Below are 21,036 nucleotides of genomic sequence, written 5' to 3'. Positions count from 1 at the left end.
TGCGGTCCCAAGTTGCTCTTCTACGACAGCGTTGTGCGACACGTCGGCCGCGTTTACGGCACGCGTGACGTGTCTCTCCGTCAACACAACAATGGCGGACGCCGCGGAGGAAGCTCTTCAGGGCAGCTGGTGAGTCGGTTCAGTTGTCGGTGCTGACACCGCGACAGTCGTGTCTTCTCTTCGGGAGACCGGTCGGCCATCGCAATGTGTTTTACGTCGCTCTCTTTCCTCGAGTCGACCCGTTTCCGGGAGAAGCGCGTCAGCCAGCAAGCTAGCAAACGCCTCGAAGCTATCTAGCTAGCTAGCTAGCCGGTGTCGAGTCGGGTTCTGCTCCCCTGTCATCAGAACCCGGATGAACCCGTTGCTCTCACGTGACTGCAGCAACGCTTCTTTACTCTGTTGCATTTCTGTTATGTTTATTTATTTTACTTTTTTTGGTGTGAAAATGTCTTTATAAGTAGAAATAAACAAAAAAAACCAGCCAGCAGGTGATCAAATAATATTAATATGTATTTATTTTAATATATATATATAAATATTCATTTCATTTTGGGAAAGAAATGTCTTTTATTTTGTGGACAAAAACGTGTATTTATATTTATATTGTAATCCCTTCTGCAGTCACTAAAGAGAATGAATGAACACAAGAAGTTAAAGTGCTTTTGTGTTTATTATTCGTGCAGAAGCTCAGTTTTCAGGATCTGTCTATTTTTAAATCAAGTAATCGATGAGTCGGCTCATGTTTCTCTGGTTGAGGACTGACTTAACCTCTCTGTGTAAACACAGACGTCCGGCGCGTTGTCGCGTCGTGTTCCACAAAGACTTTACGACCTCGGCTGCGTTATCTGGTGGTTTATGAGCCTCATGACTGCCGTCCCTCCCTCAGGGACCAGGATCTCGCCGAGGCTCTGGACTCGGGCGGCTCCGACATGGAGATGGAGAGGAGCATGGTGCAGGTGCAGGAGCACTCGGCCCAGCACCGGGCCAAGATGTGGAAGGTGAGGACGGCGTTACGTTCTTTATTAAAATAAATCCCTGTGCTGTCAGTCAACCGACTGGAAAGACCGGCCAGCAGGTCTATGTGACACACCCACATTCTGTCTGAAACAACATATTTTACACATCAGCAATGTATATGTACCTGTTGGTAGTTTAAAGGGACCGAATGCAGCTGCATCACCTGCTAAAAATTAATCTGAACTAACTCTTTAAAACACTTTAAAGTCTCTCAACAAGTCAAACCCACCAGCAGGTGATGCAGCAGCTCCTGATTCTGAGAGCTTAAATCAGTGTTTTAGTGAATGGAGTCTGGTGTGTGTGCAGAGAGCAGAGACGTTAGATCAGTTATTCACTCGTTGACGCTGCTTCCTGTCGGCAGATCGCTCTCAACGTCTCTGGTAAAGGAGACAGCTTGTCTCCCTGGGACGGCGTCCTGGACCTACCGGAACAGACGCTCATTCACCAGCGCAGCCAACAGCTGATCGGTGGGTACCTCACCTGTCCTGCAGGTACAGCAGTGTACATTATAACAGTCCATCACACACGACCTGTGTCTCTCTCTGTCGGTTCTGCGTGCAGACCAGCTGGAGGTCTCTGAGGAGGAGAGGCGGGACTCCGCGTGCGACGTGGAGTCCGTCATCACCTTCTACTGCAAGTCCAGGAACATCTCCTTCAGCCCGGAGACCAGCTGGCCGCACCTGCTGAAGCCGCTGCTGGGCCTGCAGCTGCCGCGCAGCGACCTCTACAACTGCTTCTACGCCGTCATGAACAAGCACATCCCCAGGTGACCTTTGACCTCGAGCCCTCTTCTGCTTTAACGCTATTAATTATTATCATTATTACACAGAAGTTCTGCTCTTCTCGTGCTAGTTGTCTGTTAGCAGTGCTGCTAACGTTACTAGCTCTCCTCCTGTTGGCCTAAACACTGATTGTTTTTTTACAAAGTCACATGACCAGAGCTAAGAGGAACATCATGACTTCCTGATCACAAGTTTTACTGGATACTTCCCCCTGTGATGGTTAAATCTGCAACTTTTGATCCGTATGAGTCAATAACGGAGGCATAAAGTTTGTTTCCACCCGTTTGTCTCAGGGACTGCGTTCCAAGCGGCCGGCCCTTCCACCTGTACAGACTCCTGCTGCAGTACCACGAGCCGGAGCTCTGCAGCTTCCTGGACACCAAGAAGATCACGCCGGACTCCTACGCCATCAACTGGGTTGGTTCTGTCGTCGTGGTTACGTGCCCCCCCCCCCCCCCCCCGACCCCTTCTGACCTCCTCGTGTTTCCGTTCGTTTCCTCCTCAGATGGGAAGTCTGTTCTCCAGCCACTGCCCCCCCGACGTCACCCAGGCGCTGTGGGACTGCTACCTCCGGCAGGCCGACCCCTTCCTCATCTTCTTCCTCATGCTCATCATCCTCGTCAACGCCAAGTACGCAACCGCTACTGCAAGCTAGCTGGCTAGCTAGCTAGCTCGCATCGAGTCAGAATTCACAATTTAAAGTTTCTCCCAAACGATCGCGCGGCGATCGTTTGGGAGAAACTTTAAATTGTGAATTCTGACTCGATGCTGTGTTTTTCCTTCAGAGAGGCCATCCTGTCACAGGAAGGAGACAGCAGAGAAGACATCATCAGTAAGTCTGTCGGTTTATTCGCGGCTTCGTCGTGTCGAGGGATGTGATCCATAGGATTCTGCCGATGCTCTTCGGCGCTGACGTTACTGCCGCTTAACAAATCGTTCTTTGTCACAGAAATGCTGGAAGAGTCTCCTTCTCACCTGGAGGCGGAGGACGTGGAAGACTTATTCTCTCTGGCTCAGTATTACCAGAGCAAGACGCCTCTGTCTCTCAGGAAGGTAACGCTGTGTGTTTGCATGTATGCATGTATGACGTAGCGGTGCTGCTGGTGCAGACTCCCTCATGAGACTCCGTTGTGCCGCTTCCTCCCGCTAGATGAACCAGAACCTGTTCGGCAGCAGCCTGGTGGCCCTGAAGGAGGAGGACACCGACCTGAGTCAGGCGCTGTGTCTCCCCGTGTCCGTCCCCGAGATCCTGCAGGCCAACCAGCTGCAGCAGGTCAGTGGCTCGCTCCTCACCGGAGACGGAAAGAACGAGACGATACCCAGCATGCACTGCTTTATAACAAAACATTACTGCAGCAGCTGGTGTGTTTTGAAGGAGATGAGGAACTGAAATATCAGAAAGAGCCTTAAAGCGCCACACGAACAGACCATAAAGCTTTAGGGCGGGGCTACAAGGTGATTGACAGGTCTCTACGTCGCTCCTCCTCTGTCCATATATGGTCACTTCCTGTTCTCCGGGTTGACGTTCCTAATGGACTTTCCTTTCAGGACGGCGTGCGCTTCTTCGTGGTGGACTGTCGGCCTGCGGAGCAGTACAACGCCGGCCACCTGTCCACGGCCTTCCACCTGGACTCGGACCTGGTGAGAGGAGACGCCGGCCGGCCGCGTGGAGGATCAGAGCGCTTACAGAGTAACACAACCCGTGTGTGTGTGTGTGTGTGTGTTTCCTTCTCCCCTCCTGCAGATGCTCCAGAACCCGTCTGAGTTCTCTCTCTCCGTGAAGTCGCTGCTGGAGGCGCAGAAGCAGTCGCTGGAGTCCGGCTCCGTGGCCAGCGGGGAGCACCTGTGCTTCATGGGCAGCGGGAGGGAGGAGGAGGACATGTACATGAACATGGTGCTGGCCCACTTCCTGCAGGTGAGGACATGAACATGCGTGGTGGCCGTCAGGGCCTCGAAGCCTTCTCTGATCACAAAGTTATAGCTGTTTTATGATTTATTTGTTTTTCACAAATACACTACATGTAGCTTATTCTGTCGTGTTGCTCAGCTTCAGCTGCTTTAAGAGACTTTCCTCCAATCAGATTCCTCCTCCTGTGTCTCTATGTGAGCGGAGCAGTTTAACCCTTTGCAGGTTTAAGTGGAACGCCGCTGATGTTCACGAGCACTTCCTGCAGGTGAGAGGCTTCACGCGGCTTTGCTAATGGAAGGTTTTCTGTTCCAGAAAAACAAAGAATACGTCAGCATCGCTAAAGGAGGATTCATGGGTGAGCAGCTGAGCACGACAATACACGACAATACACGACAATACACGACAATACACGACAATACACGACTATACACGCACCGCAAAAACACAAATATGTGCTTTGTTTTCGTAAATAGATTCACGTCCTGAAATGTATTTTAAAATGTTTTAAATAACATAATCTTAGACAGAATGGAGATTAATAATCAGTAATATAAACAGTAAAATGACGGATATAGTTATATTAGAATGCGTACAATCTGTATATATGTACATAATGATACTAGACCATGTACTCTGTGTACTCTGCTCCTCAGCGCTCCAGAAGCACCTGGTGGACATGAACATCGAGGGTCTGGACTCGTCGTACCTCCACTGGATCGTCAGCACGTCTGGATCCCACAGCAGCCTGAGCTCAGACGTGAGAGACCGAGCAGCTCAGAGTCATCTCAGGTGTGATCCAGTGGTTTAAGCCTCACCTGATCTTCCTCCTCCTCTTCCTCCCACAGGGAGACCCTCTGAGCCCCGGAGACGGAAAAGGGGTCAAATCTCTGGTCAACAAAATGACCTTCGCCTTCAAGTCAAAGTCTGTGAACGTAAAGGAGAAAATGATCAGCTTCATCGAGAACACCGCCACTCCTGTAGACAGGTGAGACCCCCCCCCCCCCTTCGACAGTAAAGAGTCCGAGTACTTCTTCCACCTGCGGTCCTTTGGGGTTTAAACTCATCAACAGGTGCAGCCTGTCGTCTCCTGAGCTGAACTTAACTCAGGTGATGTATTTTAATGGAAGCATACCTTGTTCCTTATTCCACGCCAGAATGTCTTTCAATCTGCCGTGGCCAGAGAAGGTGCTCCCAGATCGGTAAGAGACATCCAGCTGTTTTTGTCCCCCCGGCATGTCTCACCTGGTCTCACCTGGTCTCACCTGGTCTCACCTGGTCTCACCTGGTCTCACCTGGTCTCACCTGGTCACACCTGGTCTCACCTGGCTGTCCGGATTGCTCGGGGAGCGTTCAGTGTCACATCAACGCATGCTCAGACTATCGGCATCTCTCACTCATGCGACGGCGCTGCAGCTGCGAGGCGTTAGCGCTACAAGGTGCTAGCGCCTCATAGCGCTCTGAGGCGTTAGCGCTGCGTTGCTTCATAGCGCTCCGAGGCGTTAGCGCTGCGTCGCCTCATAGCGCTGCGAGGCGTTAGCGCTGCGTCGTCTCATAGCGCTGCGAGGCGTTAGCGCTGCGTCGCCTCATAGCGCTGCGTCGCTTCATAGCGCTGCGAGGCGTTAGCGCTGCGTCGCCTCATAGCGCTGCGAGGCGTTAGCGCTGCGTCGCCTCATAGCGCTGCGAGGCGTTAGCGCTGCGTTGCTTCATAGCGCTCCGAGGCGTTAGCGCTGCGTCGCCTCATAGCGCTGCGAGGCGTTAGCGCTGCGTCGTCTCATAGCGCTGCGAGGCGTTAGCGCTGCGTCGCCTCATAGCGCTGCGTCGCTTCATAGCGCTGCGAGGCGTTAGCGCTGCGTCGCCTCATAGCGCTGCGAGGCGTTAGCGCTGCGTCGCCTCATAGCGCTGCGAGGCGTTAGCGCTGCGTCGCTTCATAGCGCTGCGTCGCCTCATAGCGCTGCGGGGCGTTAGCGCTGCGTCGCCTCATAGCGCTGCGGGGCGTTAGCGCTGCGTCCTCGTGCTTCTCACTAACAGCATTCTGGCGCTGGCTCAGGGAGCATCGACTGAATATAACCTGAGGTGTTTCACGTGTTTCTGCAGTTGTTGTTTTTAGCTTCACTGCTTGGAGATGCACTCTAACAGTCTGTCTTTCCATTCCATCGTTGTTCTTATAGATGATAGCCAGGGCTGTGCAGAGTCCACTATTCCTAAAATAAACAACCCTCCGGCGTTCTGCAGCCCTGAATATCATAGCGGACTAATCGGCTCCTCTGGGCTACAAACGTCTCCTTTAACCTCTTCCTTCATGTTGAGCAGCGTAGCCGGCAGTAGTGCTCTCAAGGAGTCTTCATGCATCTCTCCATGTGACACCTTCTCATTCCTGCACCTCCACCTCCTTCACTCGGTGCTGATGCGACGCTGAAGTAGCCCTCTGGTTGTTGTTGTTGTTGTTTTCCACCTCTAGACATGTGAGCAGCAGCGACCGTGTCGGCAAACCGTACCGAGGGGTGAAGCCCGTCTTCAGCATCGGGGATGAGGAGGAGTACGACACAGGTGAGCTGGAGGAAGGACACCGGACCAGCGTGACGTCATCGGTTCTAGTTTCATGAAGATGTTGTTCGTAGAGACATGACATCTCCAGGACATGACATGTCTCTGTCGTGAGTATTTGTCATGTCATGGAGAGATGGATCTGCCACACCACACGGAGACTGAGTGAACATTTAAAAGGGTTTTTGGAAGTCTGGAGACTAAAAATATTATGTTACACCTTTTTATTTCAATTTAAAAAACACACACCTCGTCTCCCCAGATGAGATCGACAGCTCCTCCATGTCGGACGACGACAGGAAGGAGATCGTCAACGTCCAGACCTGGACCAACAAGCCCGACGTAAAGCACCACATTCCATGTAACGAGGTGAAGGAAACCGGTCACATGTTCCCCAGGTGAGCCAGACGCTCACCAAATCACCACCGACTCCCTGCTCAGCCCCCTTGACCGCGTCATACATGCTGACGCTGCTGAACATTTCATTACCCAGCATGCCTGAATCAGATAATGTTTGCCATAAAATAAGTCATGTTTCCATTTTCGAACCGGACGCCACGGTGCAGAAGAGGTCTATGGTTTTGAAGAGGAGTCTCAGTGTTGTTGTTGTTGTTGTTGTTGTTGTTCCAGCCACTTGCTGATCACAGCCACGCACATGTACTGCCTGAGGGAGATCGCCTCACGGAAAGGCTTCGCCTACATCCAGTCCAGACAAGCGCTGAACTCCGTGGTGAAGATCACGTCCAAGAAGAAACACCCGGAACTCATCACCTTCAAGTTCGGCACCAACAACTCGGCCGGAGTGGAGATCTCTGCTGTGGAGAGGTGATGCTGACTTAAAGATGGACTCTAAAGATGGAGTCTAAAGCTGCTAAACTAAGCTAAGCTAATTGTTTGTTAGCCGTAGCTTCATATTTATCTTAAAAACACAAGAGTGGGATCAATTTTCTCATCTAACTCTCGGTGACTTTGTCGTAACTTTCATTGCGGCCTCGTGCACATTTAATTCTTGCATCTTTTCTGCCGGCAGTCGTTTGTTAACGTCTCGTCTGTCCGTCTCTTCCTGGCAGGTATTTGATACCCAACGCGGGCGACGCCACGAAGGTCATAAAGCAGCAGATCATGAAGGTGCTGGACGCTCTGGAGAGCTCGTAGGAGACGACACAGACTGTGAGGAGCGTCTCTGTCGGCCAGAGGGAACCTTCTCTCTCCCTCGCCGGTCCTCCTGCTGGACAGAACCCGTGCAGCGTTGACTGGGAAGCCCCGTGTGTCGGTGTTTTCTTTCTTTCTTTTTTTTTTTTTGTGGGACACGGTGGACGCACTGCCGGCTGCAGGACGAGGGACGGACAAAGTGTGTGTGTGTGTGTGTGCGTGTGCGTGTGTGTGTGTGTGTGTGTGTGCGCGCTGAAACACACCGCGGCCACTCAACCATTCTCTTACATTCAGTTAAACAGTATAATGGTTATAATGTGTGTTTTTTGTCATCGTTGATAAATCCTACGATGGCGACTTCCTTCTGGCCTTCAGGTTGCGCACTGAGCGCTAACCCACATGACCTTTTGATTTAAAGGGCCAGTACCGATGCTTAGAAGTGTGTCTGTGTGAGCTTCTTCTGCAGCACAGTGATGTTCTGTGTGGACGTGTTCTAGACCCCTAAAAGACTGTCCGTCAGTTAAAGTGTGTCTTATATTTTTTTCATCCTCGCTCTCACACCAGACTCCATTCACTAAAACACTGATTTAAGCTCTCAGAGCTCAGGAGCTGCTGCTCTGCTGCTGCATCACCTGCTGCTGGGTTTGACTTGTTGAGAGACTTTAAAGTGTTTTAAAGAGTTAATTCACATTAAGTCGTCTCTTCACAAGTGAAACCCAGCAGCAGGTGATGCAGCAGCTGCTGAGCTCTGAGAGCTTAAATCAGTGTTTTAGTGAATGGAGTCTGGTGTGAGAGCAGAGAGCGAAGATGTTCTACATCTAGCGTTCACTTAAACTGGTGGACGTTCTTCTAGGAGTCTGGAACACGTCTAGAACACGTCTAGAACACGTCTGGAACACGTCCACACAGATTGTCTTCCTGCTGCAGTGGAGCTCTGCAGAAGTTTAAAGTCTCTTTTCTCTGTTTCCCTGTAAACAAAGCTGCTGCTCGGTCTCTTTGGTTCACATCTCCGATGTGTTTGAACAGATTCTGGACGTGAACACGAGTCATCCAGCTCAAACATTCCCCTAAAGGAAGGAGTCATGTTTCCTCCTCCGTGTTGTTTTGCTCTGACTCAGACGCTGCTTCTCTCTTGGCCTCCTGGGAGTCGAGTATTAACTCGTTAACCCCGTCACCTCCAGTGTTACAGCGGCTCAGTGTTGGTTCCATCCCGCTCAGACGCCGGGAAAGAACCGTGTGTTTGTAACGAGGACGGAGCGCTGCGGCTCTGGATGAACACTAAGCCCCTTGTAAAAAGATAAAGTCATTCTATAAATATATATATAAACACAGGTGTGTGTGGGTGTGGGTGTGTGTGTGTGTGTCCTGTGCGTGTTGGTCCAGACTGAGCAGCTTCAGCTCGGTTCCTCTGTTGCCTTCGGCCTCCTGCTGTGATGACGTCTCGCTGCTTCTCTTCCAGCGTCACCGCTTTGTGTTCGTTTCTGTTGCGTCATCGCTGATGTGCGGCGGCGCCGAGCGGTTTGGACTCCGGTCTGAAGCGGTTTGGACTCCGGTCTGAAGCGGTTTGGACTCCGGTCTGAAGCGGTTTGGACTCCGGTCTGAAGCGGTTTGGACTCCGGTCTGTCGGCTCAAAGGACACGAGGGGAAGTTGTGTATTTAGAACTCGAGCGACGTGAACTAACCTCCATTCAACATGGATTACGATGTAAAAATAAGGATTCAGAAGACGGAGAGAATAACAAGAGGAAGTCTGGACGAGGACGAGCCTGAAAGAGACGGGACGAGTTTCTTTGGTTCCTTTATGGAGATGAATAAATTCTAAAAGAATAAAAACCTATTGTTCATAACATCAGAGAATAGTGTGTTTTCACATTCATTTGCCACTAAATATAACTCTTAATATCTGGAAACATTTATTTTGTTTTCATCGTAAAGAGTTTTTTTGTCTCGTAATTAAACTTTACTTTTCTTCAGATTCCCAAAACACGTTCCTCCTCCACTGGTTCTGATCCTCCGTCTCATGGGTTCACGTCTCGTGTTCACGTCTCATGTGTTCACGTCCCATATGTAAGAACTGCTGTGATCTCTCGGAGTCTTCACGTCTCTTCATCTTTACGCTGTCAGTCAAAATGTCTCGAGTGTATTTTGCACCTTAATGTACTGATATTATTTTCTAAGCGTTTCTGATTTTAATAAATGGAGATTAATAAACTTGTATTATTGTGTCATATGTTAATTAACACAGTGGTCACGTCACAGCAGATCAGCTGATGGACGTCATCATATTAGTATTCACACTGACTTCATGAGTAAACCCTGCAAACATTATGTTAATGTTTAGTCCAGGCTGTTAACTATAAACTAGTGGTTCAAGCTGTGCTCTGATTGGCTGCAAACCCCGCCCCCTCCCTGATTACGTAACTTCACAATAAAGGTTCTTAACTTTACGTAAGCTCCAGTAATGTGTCGCAGTCCGTCTATTCAGGAGGAGCAGACAACTTCCACCTCCAGGAGTTCCTTATTTTTGTTTTGTTGTACCGGATCTCCCCCACGCTGCGCTTTTATTCTGAAAAGCAGAGCGTCCATCCGGAGTCACGTGCCCGGTGTGCTCTCTGGACTGCGCGTTCATGTCCTCAGCCGCTAAAGCCATGTCCAGTAAGTACGTTATGAATGTGCGTTGTTGTTAAAGAGTAGCTCGTTAAAGTGCTCGTGAAACCGGACGTTGTGTTCTATCGTCGTCAGCAGCGTCGTTAAAATGCAGCGAACTGTCTCGTTTACCCAGAATTCCGTCTGGCCGTGGTCCAGATGCGCGTCACGAGCGTCAAGGCGGAGAACCTGAGCAGAGCCCGAAAGCTGGTGAAGGAGGCGGCGGGAAAGGGCAGCCAGCTGGTGCTGCTTCCGGTGAGCAAGAAGAAGTAGTAGCAGACTGTCAGACCCAATGTCCACCTGAACCCTCGAGCCTCGAGCCCCGAACCCTCGAGCCCTGAACCCTCGAGCCCCGAACCCTCGAGCCCTGAACCCTCGAGCCTCACTGACGTCATCTGCTGAGCGTGAGAGTCTTCAGGGCTTGATGGTGTGAACATGAATGACATCACTTTGCTGCAACGTCACGTGACTATATTAAAACATATTGTGTATTTATTTTATTCTTTTCACTCACTGATGTGAACGTCTTCCTCACGAGGTGATACGTCATTTTAAATGATTCATTTACTTGTTTTCGTCAAAATGAAATGTTTGAATGTAAACTATATATTTTCTGTTGCATTCCTAGAATTCATGTGTTTTATGTTCCATTTTCCACGCCACGTGCCTCTTTGTTTACCTTTTTTAACGTCTCCGTTCTTCCATTGGGAACTGCATGTTTAACCTCACGTTGCAATGCATTGTGGGTAATTCCCTTTGGCAAAGTCAGCATCTAATGTTGACTTAAGTGTTCATAAAGGGGTCAACAGGTCTGTCACAGAGCCCTCAGGCCTCCACCATGTGTCACTGAGAGGCCACTAAACCCTCAAGGACCAGTTCCTTTAAATGAGACACTTCCTCTTTAGTCCACAGGGGGCGCCAGAAACAACACAGCTGAAGTTCTTTCAGGGTTCTGCAGCTGTGTTTCTCTCCTCTTCCGCATGTGGAGCGTTGACATGAGGTGAATGAATGAATGAATGAATGGCTGAAGTCTCTCTGTGTTGTGGTCAACAGGAATGCTTCAACTCTCCCTATGGGACCAGTTTCTTCTCCCAGTACGCTGAGCCGATCCCAGGAGAGACCAGCCAGCTGCTGGCAGAGACCGCCAAGGACAACCAGGTGTACCTGGTGGGAGGTAGGAAGCCTCTGTTACATCTCTATATATATCTATATAGATATAGATATAACTATATTTTTGTATCTATAGGTTCGATCCCTGAGGAGGACGGAGGGAAGCTCTACAACAGCTGCACGGTGTTCGGGCCGGACGGAGAGCTGATCCTCAAGCACAGGAAGGTCTGTACTGGTCTGTACTGGTCTGTGCTGGTCTGTGCTGGGCTTCAGTCTGGAGGTTTCTCCTCATTCTTTCCTCCCTTTTCCAGATTCACCTGTTTGACATCGACGTTCCGGGGAAGATCCGCTTCCAGGAGTCTGAGACTCTGAGTCCGGGCAGCAGTCTGTCCACGTTCCAGACGCGTGAGTGACCATCTCTCCTGCGGCGGCCATCTTTTTCTACGAGCGCCCTTTGACCCCTCCCCCTTGTCTTCTGTGGCTCCTCCCACAGCGTTCTGCAAGGTCGGCGTGGGGATCTGCTACGACATGCGCTTTGCAGAGCTGGCTCAGCTCTACAGCCGGAGAGGTGAGGAGGTTCTCTATGGGAGGTTCTCTATGGGAGGTTCTCGATGGGAGGTTCTCGATGGGAGGTTCTCGATGGGAGGTTCTCGATGGGAGGTTCTCGATGGGAGGTTCTCGATGGGAGGTTCTCGATGGGAGGTTCTCTGGTGAGGTTCTCTGGTTCCTATGAGCTGTGTCTCCAGGCTGTGAGCTGCTGGTTTACCCTGGAGCCTTCAACATGACCACGGGGCCGGCTCACTGGGAGCTGCTGCAGAGGAGCCGGTGAGAGCAGAACCTGCAACACTCAGCTCTGAACGTCAGAAACCAACCAGCTGTTTGTCTCACGTCTCCTCTCCTTGTCTCCTCGTCTCCTCTCCTCGTCTCCTCAGGGCGCTGGATAACCAGGTGTTCGTGGCCACGGCGTCTCCTGCTAGAGACGAGGCGTCTTCCTACGTGGCCTGGGGCCACAGCAGCGTCGTCAACCCCTGGTACCGTCTCCTCGCCTCCTCTCCTCCTCGTCTCCTCGTCTCCTCCTGCCTATGACCCAGAAATCAATCTCATCGCTCATCTTGAAAATCACAATTTTATTCTTCAATTTGTTGTTTTTCCTGGTGGAAGATAGAAAGATGGAAAAGATGAAAGGTGGAAGTGTGACGTTGGTTTTCAGACGATCGTAAAGGAAAGGTGTTCTCAAACCTAGGAGAGGAGGCGAGGAAAGGACTCAAGAGAGCCCTGTTGGACTTTAAGAGCAAACACTTCTCCAGTTCACCTCATTATTTGCCACTTTGGCCTCATTTAAATTAAACATTATGAATATGTATTTAAGACGTATTATCTGCAGGAATACACAGAATATTTAAACGTTTCCTGTGAGCTCTGCATTGTTTCACATGATACTGTTTGAGTGTTAATACGAATTAATGAACGTGTAATTAACATTTTAAAGCGTCATATTTCCCGTACATATGGTTTGAAGTTGAGTTTTGAATCTCTGAGATGTAGAGAAGTATAAAGTACCTCAAAGTAGTATTTATCAAAGCGCTTGATGAATATGAATATGTATTTAATGAGCCTCGTGTCTTCAGGGGCGAGGTCATCTCGAAGGCCGGCGCGGAGGAGGCCGTCATCTACGCCGACGTCGGTGAGTTGAGGCGGAGCGGTTCATCGGCATCGAACCGCCGGACCGGATCCCTTCATTAGAGTCCTGACGTCTGAGGTGAATCTGCTCTGCTCTCAGACCTGCAGTACCTGGCCGACATCCGGCAGCAGATCCCCGTCACGGCTCAGCGGCGCCACGACCTCTATGCCGTGACCTCTACGCTGTGACCTCTACGCTGTGACCTCTACGCCGTGACCTCTACGCCGTGACCTCCTGAGGATGAAGGTACTAAAGAAACGTTGGTGTTTTTAAACCCTGTCTCCATGTTTTTAAGAAGCCAAAGACAAACTCTCTTATTTAACTCAGCCTGCGGCTCGTTCATCATTAAAAGACTTCTGACAACCAAAGAAGCTTCTAGAAACCTCTAGCTTCTAGCTAGCACCTAGAGGTTTCTAGAAGCTTCTTTGGTTGGCAGAAGTCACGCTGCCCCACTGACCAATCACACGTCCACGCCACCTCTCAGGCGCTGCACATAAAGAACACGCCCACATGTCAAACCAAAGCTCTGATTGGTTGAAGTCCATGACATCACCACAACGTCCACTCCCCGTGTCCTTTAACCTGCAAAGGGTTAAACTGCTCCGCTCCCATAGAGACACAGGAGGAGGAATCTGATTGGATGAAAGTGTCTTAAAGCAGAGCTGAGACACAGAGAATATGGAAAACATTAAATAAATGGAGTGTGTTTGTGAAAAACAATGAAATTGACTCGTTAACTGTTTACGTTTGAGTCATTTTTGAAGAAATAAATCATAACTCTGATTGCAGCTTCTTGAATGTGAACGTTTGTCTGACAGTGAACTTCTTTGAGTTGAAGAAACATTTGAGGACGACGTCGTCTTGAGCTCTCAGAGACCTGATGGACACTTTAACTCTTAGAGCAAAGAATTGGATTAATTATACAATAATCACCAGATTAATCCAGTTCGTGTTATTTAAAATCATTTTCATGATCAAAAACACAAGATTTATTTTTCTTTAAGATTGTTTTGATTACAATGTAAATGTGTCCTGATGTAAATAAAACTCTGCAGCGTTTTGGTCGCGTCTCTTTTTTGAAACAGGAAGTTGTATCTTTAACATCTTCATGGCCGTCGTTAAGCCCCTCCCCCTCAGGTCACAGCTCAGTATTTACAGGTCAGAGTTCGTCTCCTGAGTCGAGAACGTTTCACACGTCTGTCTCCTTCCTCTCCATCTTCAGCTCCTCTTCCTCCTCTTCCTCCTCCAGCCTCTTGTTTCCTGAAGGAAGAGCAAACCGACTTTCAGGTTTAACTTTGATTTATTTAGATTATTCTTCAATGAAGGAATCAACAATCCTCTTATTTTAAAGTACGAGCTGCTTTATTCTTTTATTTCAGATCCTCACATGTATTGTGATACATATTCTCTGTGACAGTGATAACTTAATCATATGAACACATCACGATGGTAAACTCTGGATATATTCATAATATTAACACCGCTCATAAAGCAGCTCCATGAGACGCATTCAAGTCCAACCTGAGGGTCGAGGCCCCAGAAGGGCCGCCAGACGGCACACCTGTTCATTTGATACTTTGTATACATCTACTTTGTATACGTCATACTTTGTATACGTCATACTTTGTATACGTTATACTTTGTATACATCTACTTTGTATACGTTATACTTTGTGTACATCTACTTTGTATACGTATACTTTGTGTACATCTACTTTGTATACGTCATACTTTGTATACATCATACTTTGTATACGTTATACTTTGTGTACATCTACTTTGTATACGTCATACTTTGTGTACATGTACTTTGTGTACATGTACTTTGTATACGTTATACTTTGTGTACATGTACTTTGTATACGTATACTTTGTGTACATGTACTTTGTATACGTATACTTTGTGTACATGTACTTTGTATACGTATACTTTGTGTACATCTACTTTGTATACGTATACTTTGTGTACATGTACTTTGTATACGTATACTTTGTCCCACCTCTGCTCTGCTGCTTCTGGAACTGCTTCTTCTTCCTCTTGCTGATCCGGTCCAGGTGAATCTGGTAAACGACGCCGACCGACACCAGAACGCCGACCACCGCGCAGAGCGCCGTGCTGAAGATCCACATGGCCTCGGAGGCCCTGCTGGTCACCACGGGGCCGGCCGTCACCTTGGCGCCGCCTGGGCGGCAAACAGGGAGCAGAGGTTAGGACGCATCGGGGGGGTCGCGGGTTCAAATCCCAGACCGGGGGGCTCACTGTGCATGGACGTCAGGGTCTCGTTGGTGGACGGGTTCTGGACCACGCACGCCACGCTGGCGTCCCCGGACACGTTGAGCGTGAGCCGGCTGGTGACGTTGTAGCGGTGCGAGTCCGGCAGCGCCGCCGCCCGCGTGCTCACGGCGTCCTCGGGCGCCGCGCCGCCGTCCACCAGCCAGAACACCGCCGGCTCGGGGAAGCCGCCGCCGGACTCGCACCTGAAGGACGACTCGCCGCCCGGCTGAAGCTCCGCCTCCACCGACAGGACCGGAGGGCTGAAGCTGGCTGAGAGGGAAGAAACACAGATTATGAGAGATTATGAGATGGAAACAATACTTTCTATATTTATCTATACAGACATAAAAAACTTTTATTTTATTTAATATATTTATATTTTAAAAAAAAAATATATATATATATATATATATATTAGTACAAGCATCCTGGTCTGATCAGATTGATGTACATGAATAAATATATTTTCATATATAAATATATATTTCCTGGACCCACCGGCGGCCCGGAGGCACAGGCTGCACAGCTCGGCGCTCTGGTTCTCCCGTGAGCTGACGCTCAGGCTGTAGCGCAGGCGGCGCGTCGTGGGCTCGGGCCCCGGCAGCTGCAGGGACACGTTGCCCGTCAGCGGGGCGTCCCGCGGGGTCGTGGCCCCGTCCAGGCTCCACTCCTCCACCACGCCGTCCGCCCGCCACGTGGAGCGCAGCACCAGCTCCTCGCCCCGCCGCCACCAGATGGTCACGTTCACCGAGGACGTGATCTGAGGCTGGACGCAGGGCAGCGACACCGGCTGGCCCACGATACCCAGAATGCAATTCTCCTCTGAGGACACACAGGCGGGACAGTAAAGGTTCAGTGTCGTGGAGAGGAACAGAGTACTTTTACTAGTACTGCACTGAAGTTACCACGAGGAACTTGATCTTAGTGTTGTTTCTGTCGCCCCCTGTGGACGAAACTGGTAGTGTCTCTGAGCAGGACTACACAGAGTAATACTTTGATATAATAACTGGCAACTTAATTGATAATAATTCATAAACTTCATAATAATATAACATAGTATAGTATACAGTGTAGTCACAGTTTGAGTACTTTAATGTGACTGTATCAGAGTACTACAGTACTGTAACTGCAGTGTGAATACTTGGTGTATTTGTATCAGTCGGCTCACCCAGACATGCGCAGAGCGTCAGGAAGCAGAGCAGCAGGGAGCAGCGCGCCGCTGCGCGCGCAGTCTGTGCGCCAAAAACGCACAAAGTAGTGCCCAAAGACCCGGAGCGCGAGCACGAACCCTTCATCACTGCTCTTCGCTCACGTCCTCCTCTTCCTCTTCTGCCCCTCTTCCTCTTCTCGCGCACGCCTTGCTTCTCCCTGGATGAAGTCACCGGCGCTCATGTTGCGGCTTGTTGAGGCATCTGCTCTCAGGCTGGTCCTTCTCTTTCTAAAGGGTCTGACGGGAGACGTCAGGAGATTCTCACTGGAAACAACTTTAAATCAAATGAAGTGTGAAGTCTGCGTGCATCCTGCTGCCGGACACCGCGAAGCAAGTTACCTGTTGGACCAGTTCTCAGGTGGGACACGCCCTCACGTGACGTCATCAACCGCTTGTCAGGGCCTGTTGAAGTAAAGGAGAGAAGAGGTCTGGTGTTCAGGAACAATACCACTGCTGTCCACTAGACTCCGCCACAATCAACAGATTCATTACAATCTGAAATGTTACCAAAAATGAATATATATATATATATATATATATATATATATATATATATATATATATATATATATATATATATATATATATATATATATATATCAAAATAAAATGTAAAATACCTAAAATAAGGATTAATATAAATGTATGATGGCGGTGCACCACCTCACCAGCGGGGGGCGGTGTTCTCCCAGCTGGCTGCTCTGAGCGAGAAGAAGAACACTGTCGCAGTGCGCATGCGCGGTGGCTCCTTCCTCCGGCTTGTCAACAACAGACACCGGCCGCGGTGCGCGTGACGCGGCGGGCTGAGTGAAGAGCAACATGGCCGCGCTGAGGAGGCTCCTGTCCGCGGGGCGCCGCCGCGCGCACACCTGTCTGACGTCATCGGCTACCCGCGGCGGACTCTACCGCGCGCTCCCGCCGCGCGCGGTCACAGCCGCGTGTCCCTTACAGCCAAGGGCGTTCACGCTCTCCGCGTGCACGTGGGGGGACACAGACGACTTCAGCGGCGGCGTCCTGCACGAGGATGAGGAGGAGGAGGATGACGTCATCGATGACAGCGAGGTGGAGGAGCTGTTTCGCGGGCACGCGCCCGCGGGGCCCCAGCAGCATCACAGGGTGTTCGTGGTTCACCCCAACGTGAAGTGGGGGAGCCAGAAGCAGCACCTGACCACAGGTAGGCCACGCCCCTTCCATCATTAGTGTGTGCACGTGCGCGTGCGTATCGGTCTCACCTGCAGTTGTCCCCCAGCGGAGCTGATGATGGCCGAGGCCGTGGGGCTCGTGAACGCGCTGGACAGCTGGAGCGTGGTGGGCCAGCTGGTCCTGTCCACCAAGACCCCCGAGAAGAAGAAGATATTCGGCAAAGGAAACTTCCAGATTCTCACAGGTGCGAGTAGCGGTGCAGGTACACGTGCACGTCTCAGCTGATCAATTGCGTCAGATATGGATCATGTTTTGTTTTTGATTTTGCAGATAAAATCCGCCAGACAGCCGGAGTCACTGCGGTGTTTGTGAACGTGGAGCGCCTGTCCCCTCTGTCAGAGGTGAGCAAGACCACGGAGACGAATATTCAGATAACACATGAAGCAGAGGCTTCTATACAACCAGAGGAGTCGCCCCCTGGTGGTCAGGAGAGAGAATGCAGCTTGAACACATAAAGCATAGACTTCTATACAACCAGAGGAGTTGCCCCCTGGTGGTCAGGAGAGAGAATGCAGCTTCAACACATGAAGCATAGACTTCTATACAACCAGAGGAGTCGCCCCCTGGTGGTCAGGAGAGAGAATGCAGCTTGAACACATGAAGCATAGACTTCTATACAACCAGAGGAGCCCCCTAGTGGTCAGGAGAGAGAATGCAGCTCTAACACATGAAGCATAGACTTCTATACAGCCACAGTGCTTAACGGCCTCGTGGTGTGGTTGTCAGAGGGAGTTCCAGGAGGCCTGGGGGGTGAAGGTCTTGGACAGGTACTCGGTCGTCCTCCACATCTTCCGCTGCAACGCTCGGACCAAAGAGGCCAAGCTGCAGATCTCTCTGGCTGAGATTCCCTTGTTGAGGTAACGTTGACCTACATTTCATTTGTTTGTGTTTTTTTCCCATCATCCACCTGGGTTTTTGTTGTTCTAAAACGTCTTCATCTGGCGGCGGCAGATCTCGTCTGAGGAACGAAATGGTGGACATGGATCAGCAGGGCGGGGGGGCGAGGTACATCGGAGGCTCAGGTAAATAAACCCCACCCCTCAAACACACACACTCGCGTCTGATTAGACGCCCCTGGCCCTACTTCTTGCTAATTGGTCCGTGCAGGCGAGACGCTGATGGAGGTGCAGCAGCGGCTGCTGAGGGAGCGGGAGATGAAGATCCGCTCGGCGCTGGAGACGCTGAGGAGGAAGAGGAGGCTGCTGCGGGCGCAGCGGCGCCACAAGGAGTTCCCCACCGTGTCCGTGCTGGGGTACACCAACTGTGGTGAGGGGGGAGGGGCTTCTGTACGTTAGCTTAGCAGATAGCTAACAGCAGATCCATGAAATAAAGACCCAGGAATCCAGTGTGGAGTTTACGGTTTTTAGTTTGAATTTTGATGTTTGTAAAACCGTGAAAAATAGAATTTAATATGATTTTACAAACAGTAGAAACACACATTAATATTAAGCTCTGATTCAACATACAGCCATTATGCCTGAAAAGTTAAGTAACAAATCTTCCTTGACCTGTTAGCATCTAAGCTAATTGTAATATAATTGTTTAGCGGTTTGACGACGTCGACCTGAACGTCTTCTCGTCTCCGTTCAGGCAAAACGACGCTGATCAAAGCGCTGACGGGCGACGGCGGCCTGCAGCCCAGGAACCAGCTGTTCGCCACGCTGGACGTCACCGTGCACGCCGGCCGGCTGCCCGGTCACATGACCGTCCTGTACGTGGACACCATCGGCTTCCTGTCCCAGCTGCCCCACCGGCTCATCGACTCCTTCTCCGCCACGCTGGAGGACATCAAGCACTCGGTAAGGGGTTTCCCCCCGGCGGGAGGCGGTCGCAGGGGCTCGTGGGGGTGTTGACTCGCCCGGTCTCGTCCCGCAGGATCTGCTGGTCCACGTCCGGGACATCAGCCACCCGGAGACGGAGAACCAGAAGGCCAACGTGCTCCGAGTCCTGGAGAACATGCAGATCCCCGACCGGCTGATGAGCTCCATGATAGAAGTCCACAATAAAACGGACCTCGTCGACGAGTAAGAGGCGTGACGTAGTCTCATTTTGAGCCTGGAAGCTCCTTCTGGAGGATAATAACTCCTGGACATTTGGTATGAAGTCGTGTAAAAGTCCTGCAAGTCCATTGGTTGTTGTCGTTGTCTTCCTGCCTCAGCTACCGGCTCACCGAGCCCGGCGCTCTGCCCGTGTCGGCGCTGCATCAGCGCGGGCTGGACGACCTGGCGGCGGCGGTGGAGGACGAGATCTTGACGTCGACGGGGAAACGCTCGCTGGACCTCAGCGTGGACCTGCGCTCGCCTCAGCTGAGGTGACGGCCGTGCTGAGCTCCTTTTTTAATATCGTCCCTTTATAAAAAAACGAGGCCGCTAACGAGCGTCTCTCGCCCGCAGCTGGCTGCACAGGGAGGCCGCCGTGCAGGACGTGCAGGTGGACGCAGACGAGGGCTCGGCCGTCGTCACGGTCATCATCAGCGCCGCCGCGTACGGACGCTACAGGAAGCTGTTCCCGGAGCGATGACGGGGACGAGGGGCCATCGGCTCATTCGCGCTACACAGCAACGACATCAACCTCTGTTTAGCTAGCTCTGGCTAACGTTTGGCTAGCTCCGGCTAACGTTTAGCGAGCTCCGGCTAACGCGTAAGCCATCGCGCTTCTTTCTCGTCTGTGGAGAGAGCTGCAGATGCTCAGTAGCGATCAGACGATCGTTAGCCGGAGCTAGCTAAACGTTAGCAGCGCCATAGCGCTGCTCGGCGGCTCAGATTTCTTTGTTTTTCATGCTGAATAAATTATTTCAAAGAAACGTTCTCAATGTCTTTTCTGTGATTCTTCGTCAATGAAATCGTTGACGAAACGTTGTTGTGTTGTCGGCTAACGGTGTTTGAGGGAAAGAAAAGCCAGACTGAAAACAGACATAAAATAAGAGTGTATTGTACATTATATTAAAATATTTAACAATATATTTCTGTAACAGAATGACGTTGTGAACATTTTACACGTCAGAGCTGGAGAGTAAAACCTGAACGTCAGCAACAGAAACTAAGTCCAGCAGAAGAAACGATGCAGCCGGTCCTTTGGTTTCTGGTCCTCTTCTGTCTCTTTGTGGTCGTATTCTGTCTCTTTGTGGTCGTATTCTGTCTCTTTGTGGTCGTTTGGTCTCTTTGTGGTCGTTTGGTCTCTTTGTGGTCGTATTCTGTGTCTTTGTGGTCGTCTTCTGTCTCTTTGTGGTCGTATTCTGTCTCTTTGTGGTCGTATTCTGTCTCTTTGTGGTCGTATTCTGTCTCTTTGTGGTCGTTTGGTCTCTTTGTGGTCGTTTGGTCTCTTTGTGGTCGTATTCTGTGTCTTTGTGGTCGTCTTCTGTCTCTTTGTGGTCGTATTCTGTCTCTTTGTGGTCGTATTCTGTCTCTTTGTGGTCGTTTGGTCTCTTTGTGGTCGTCTTCTGTCTCTTTGTGGTCGTATTCTGTCTCTTTGTGGTCGTTTGGTCTCTGGTAGTTTTGCGTGTCTTTG

General features: G+C 50.5%; 5 protein-coding genes across 9 annotated transcripts in view; 3 read left to right on the top strand and 2 right to left on the bottom strand.

Annotated features, from left to right (window-relative positions):
* Nucleotides 1–69: 69 nt before the first annotated feature.
* Nucleotides 70–8,076, top strand: tbc1d23 (TBC1 domain family, member 23). Of its 2 annotated transcripts, XM_068593133.1 has the most exons (19): nt 70–129; nt 887–998; nt 1,379–1,484; nt 1,579–1,783; nt 2,093–2,216; nt 2,305–2,429; nt 2,585–2,631; nt 2,749–2,852; nt 2,950–3,072; nt 3,348–3,440; nt 3,544–3,714; nt 4,021–4,063; nt 4,362–4,465; nt 4,554–4,693; nt 4,863–4,907; nt 6,167–6,255; nt 6,515–6,650; nt 6,883–7,077; nt 7,323–8,076. In XM_068593133.1, exons 1-19 carry the CDS (start codon nt 92–94, stop codon nt 7,405–7,407), a joined length of 2,085 nt encoding a protein of 694 aa, XP_068449234.1. In that variant the 5' UTR covers nt 70–91; the 3' UTR covers nt 7,408–8,076. The 2 variants fall into 2 exon arrangements, with proteins under 2 accessions (XP_068449234.1, XP_068449235.1); XM_068593134.1 differs by lacking the exon at nt 4,863–4,907.
* Nucleotides 8,077–9,963: 1,887 nt separating this feature from the next.
* On the top strand, nt 9,964–15,160 carry nit2 (nitrilase family, member 2). Of its 4 annotated transcripts, none has more exons than XR_011078394.1 (11): nt 9,964–10,059; nt 10,187–10,305; nt 11,104–11,224; nt 11,297–11,385; nt 11,472–11,565; nt 11,654–11,728; nt 11,907–11,985; nt 12,093–12,191; nt 12,789–12,844; nt 12,941–13,087; nt 14,897–15,160. XR_011078394.1 is itself a non-coding variant. In XM_068592842.1 (10 exons), the coding sequence occupies exons 1-10, from the start codon at nt 10,032–10,034 to the stop codon at nt 13,027–13,029; spliced, it is 849 nt and encodes a 282-aa protein (XP_068448943.1). In that variant the 5' UTR covers nt 9,964–10,031; the 3' UTR covers nt 13,030–13,900. The 4 variants fall into 4 exon arrangements, 1 of the variants encoding a protein (XP_068448943.1); XR_011078392.1 differs by lacking the exon at nt 14,897–15,160 and adding an exon at nt 13,660–13,900; XR_011078393.1 differs by lacking the exon at nt 14,897–15,160 and adding an exon at nt 13,631–13,900.
* Nucleotides 13,857–16,679, bottom strand: LOC137795403 (ICOS ligand-like). The gene is made up of 5 exons (XM_068592841.1): nt 16,285–16,679; nt 15,615–15,938; nt 15,102–15,386; nt 14,842–15,024; nt 13,857–14,101 (listed from the first exon to the last, which is right to left on the bottom strand). The coding sequence occupies exons 1-5, from the start codon at nt 16,409–16,411 to the stop codon at nt 14,031–14,033; spliced, it is 990 nt and encodes a 329-aa protein (XP_068448942.1). The 5' UTR covers nt 16,412–16,679; the 3' UTR covers nt 13,857–14,030.
* A 349-nt stretch (nt 16,680–17,028) lies between these two features.
* gtpbp6 (GTP binding protein 6 (putative)) lies at nt 17,029–20,327 on the top strand. Its single transcript, XM_068592840.1, has 10 exons — nt 17,029–17,500; nt 17,576–17,713; nt 17,800–17,870; nt 18,256–18,386; nt 18,481–18,551; nt 18,637–18,795; nt 19,120–19,328; nt 19,405–19,553; nt 19,688–19,840; nt 19,923–20,327. The coding sequence occupies exons 1-10, from the start codon at nt 17,146–17,148 to the stop codon at nt 20,047–20,049; spliced, it is 1,563 nt and encodes a 520-aa protein (XP_068448941.1). The 5' UTR covers nt 17,029–17,145; the 3' UTR covers nt 20,050–20,327.
* LOC137795368 (uncharacterized) overlaps nt 20,198–21,036 on the bottom strand; it is an 8,777-nt gene continuing 7,938 nt past the window's right edge. Inside the window, exon 15 of the mRNA XM_068592781.1 lies at nt 20,198–21,036. This exon is cut by the window's right edge and continues 251 nt beyond it. The gene's annotated coding sequence lies outside the window, so the exon portion shown is untranslated.

The sequence above is a fragment of the Clinocottus analis genome, unplaced genomic scaffold (assembly GCF_023055335.1).
Source record: "Clinocottus analis isolate CAN_PGR_092001 unplaced genomic scaffold, fCliAna1.0.p SCAF_28, whole genome shotgun sequence".
NCBI lineage: Eukaryota > Metazoa > Chordata > Actinopteri > Perciformes > Cottidae > Clinocottus > Clinocottus analis.
The sequence above is the reverse complement of the archived record's forward strand: the minus strand, read 5'-3'. Positions and strand labels throughout refer to the sequence as shown.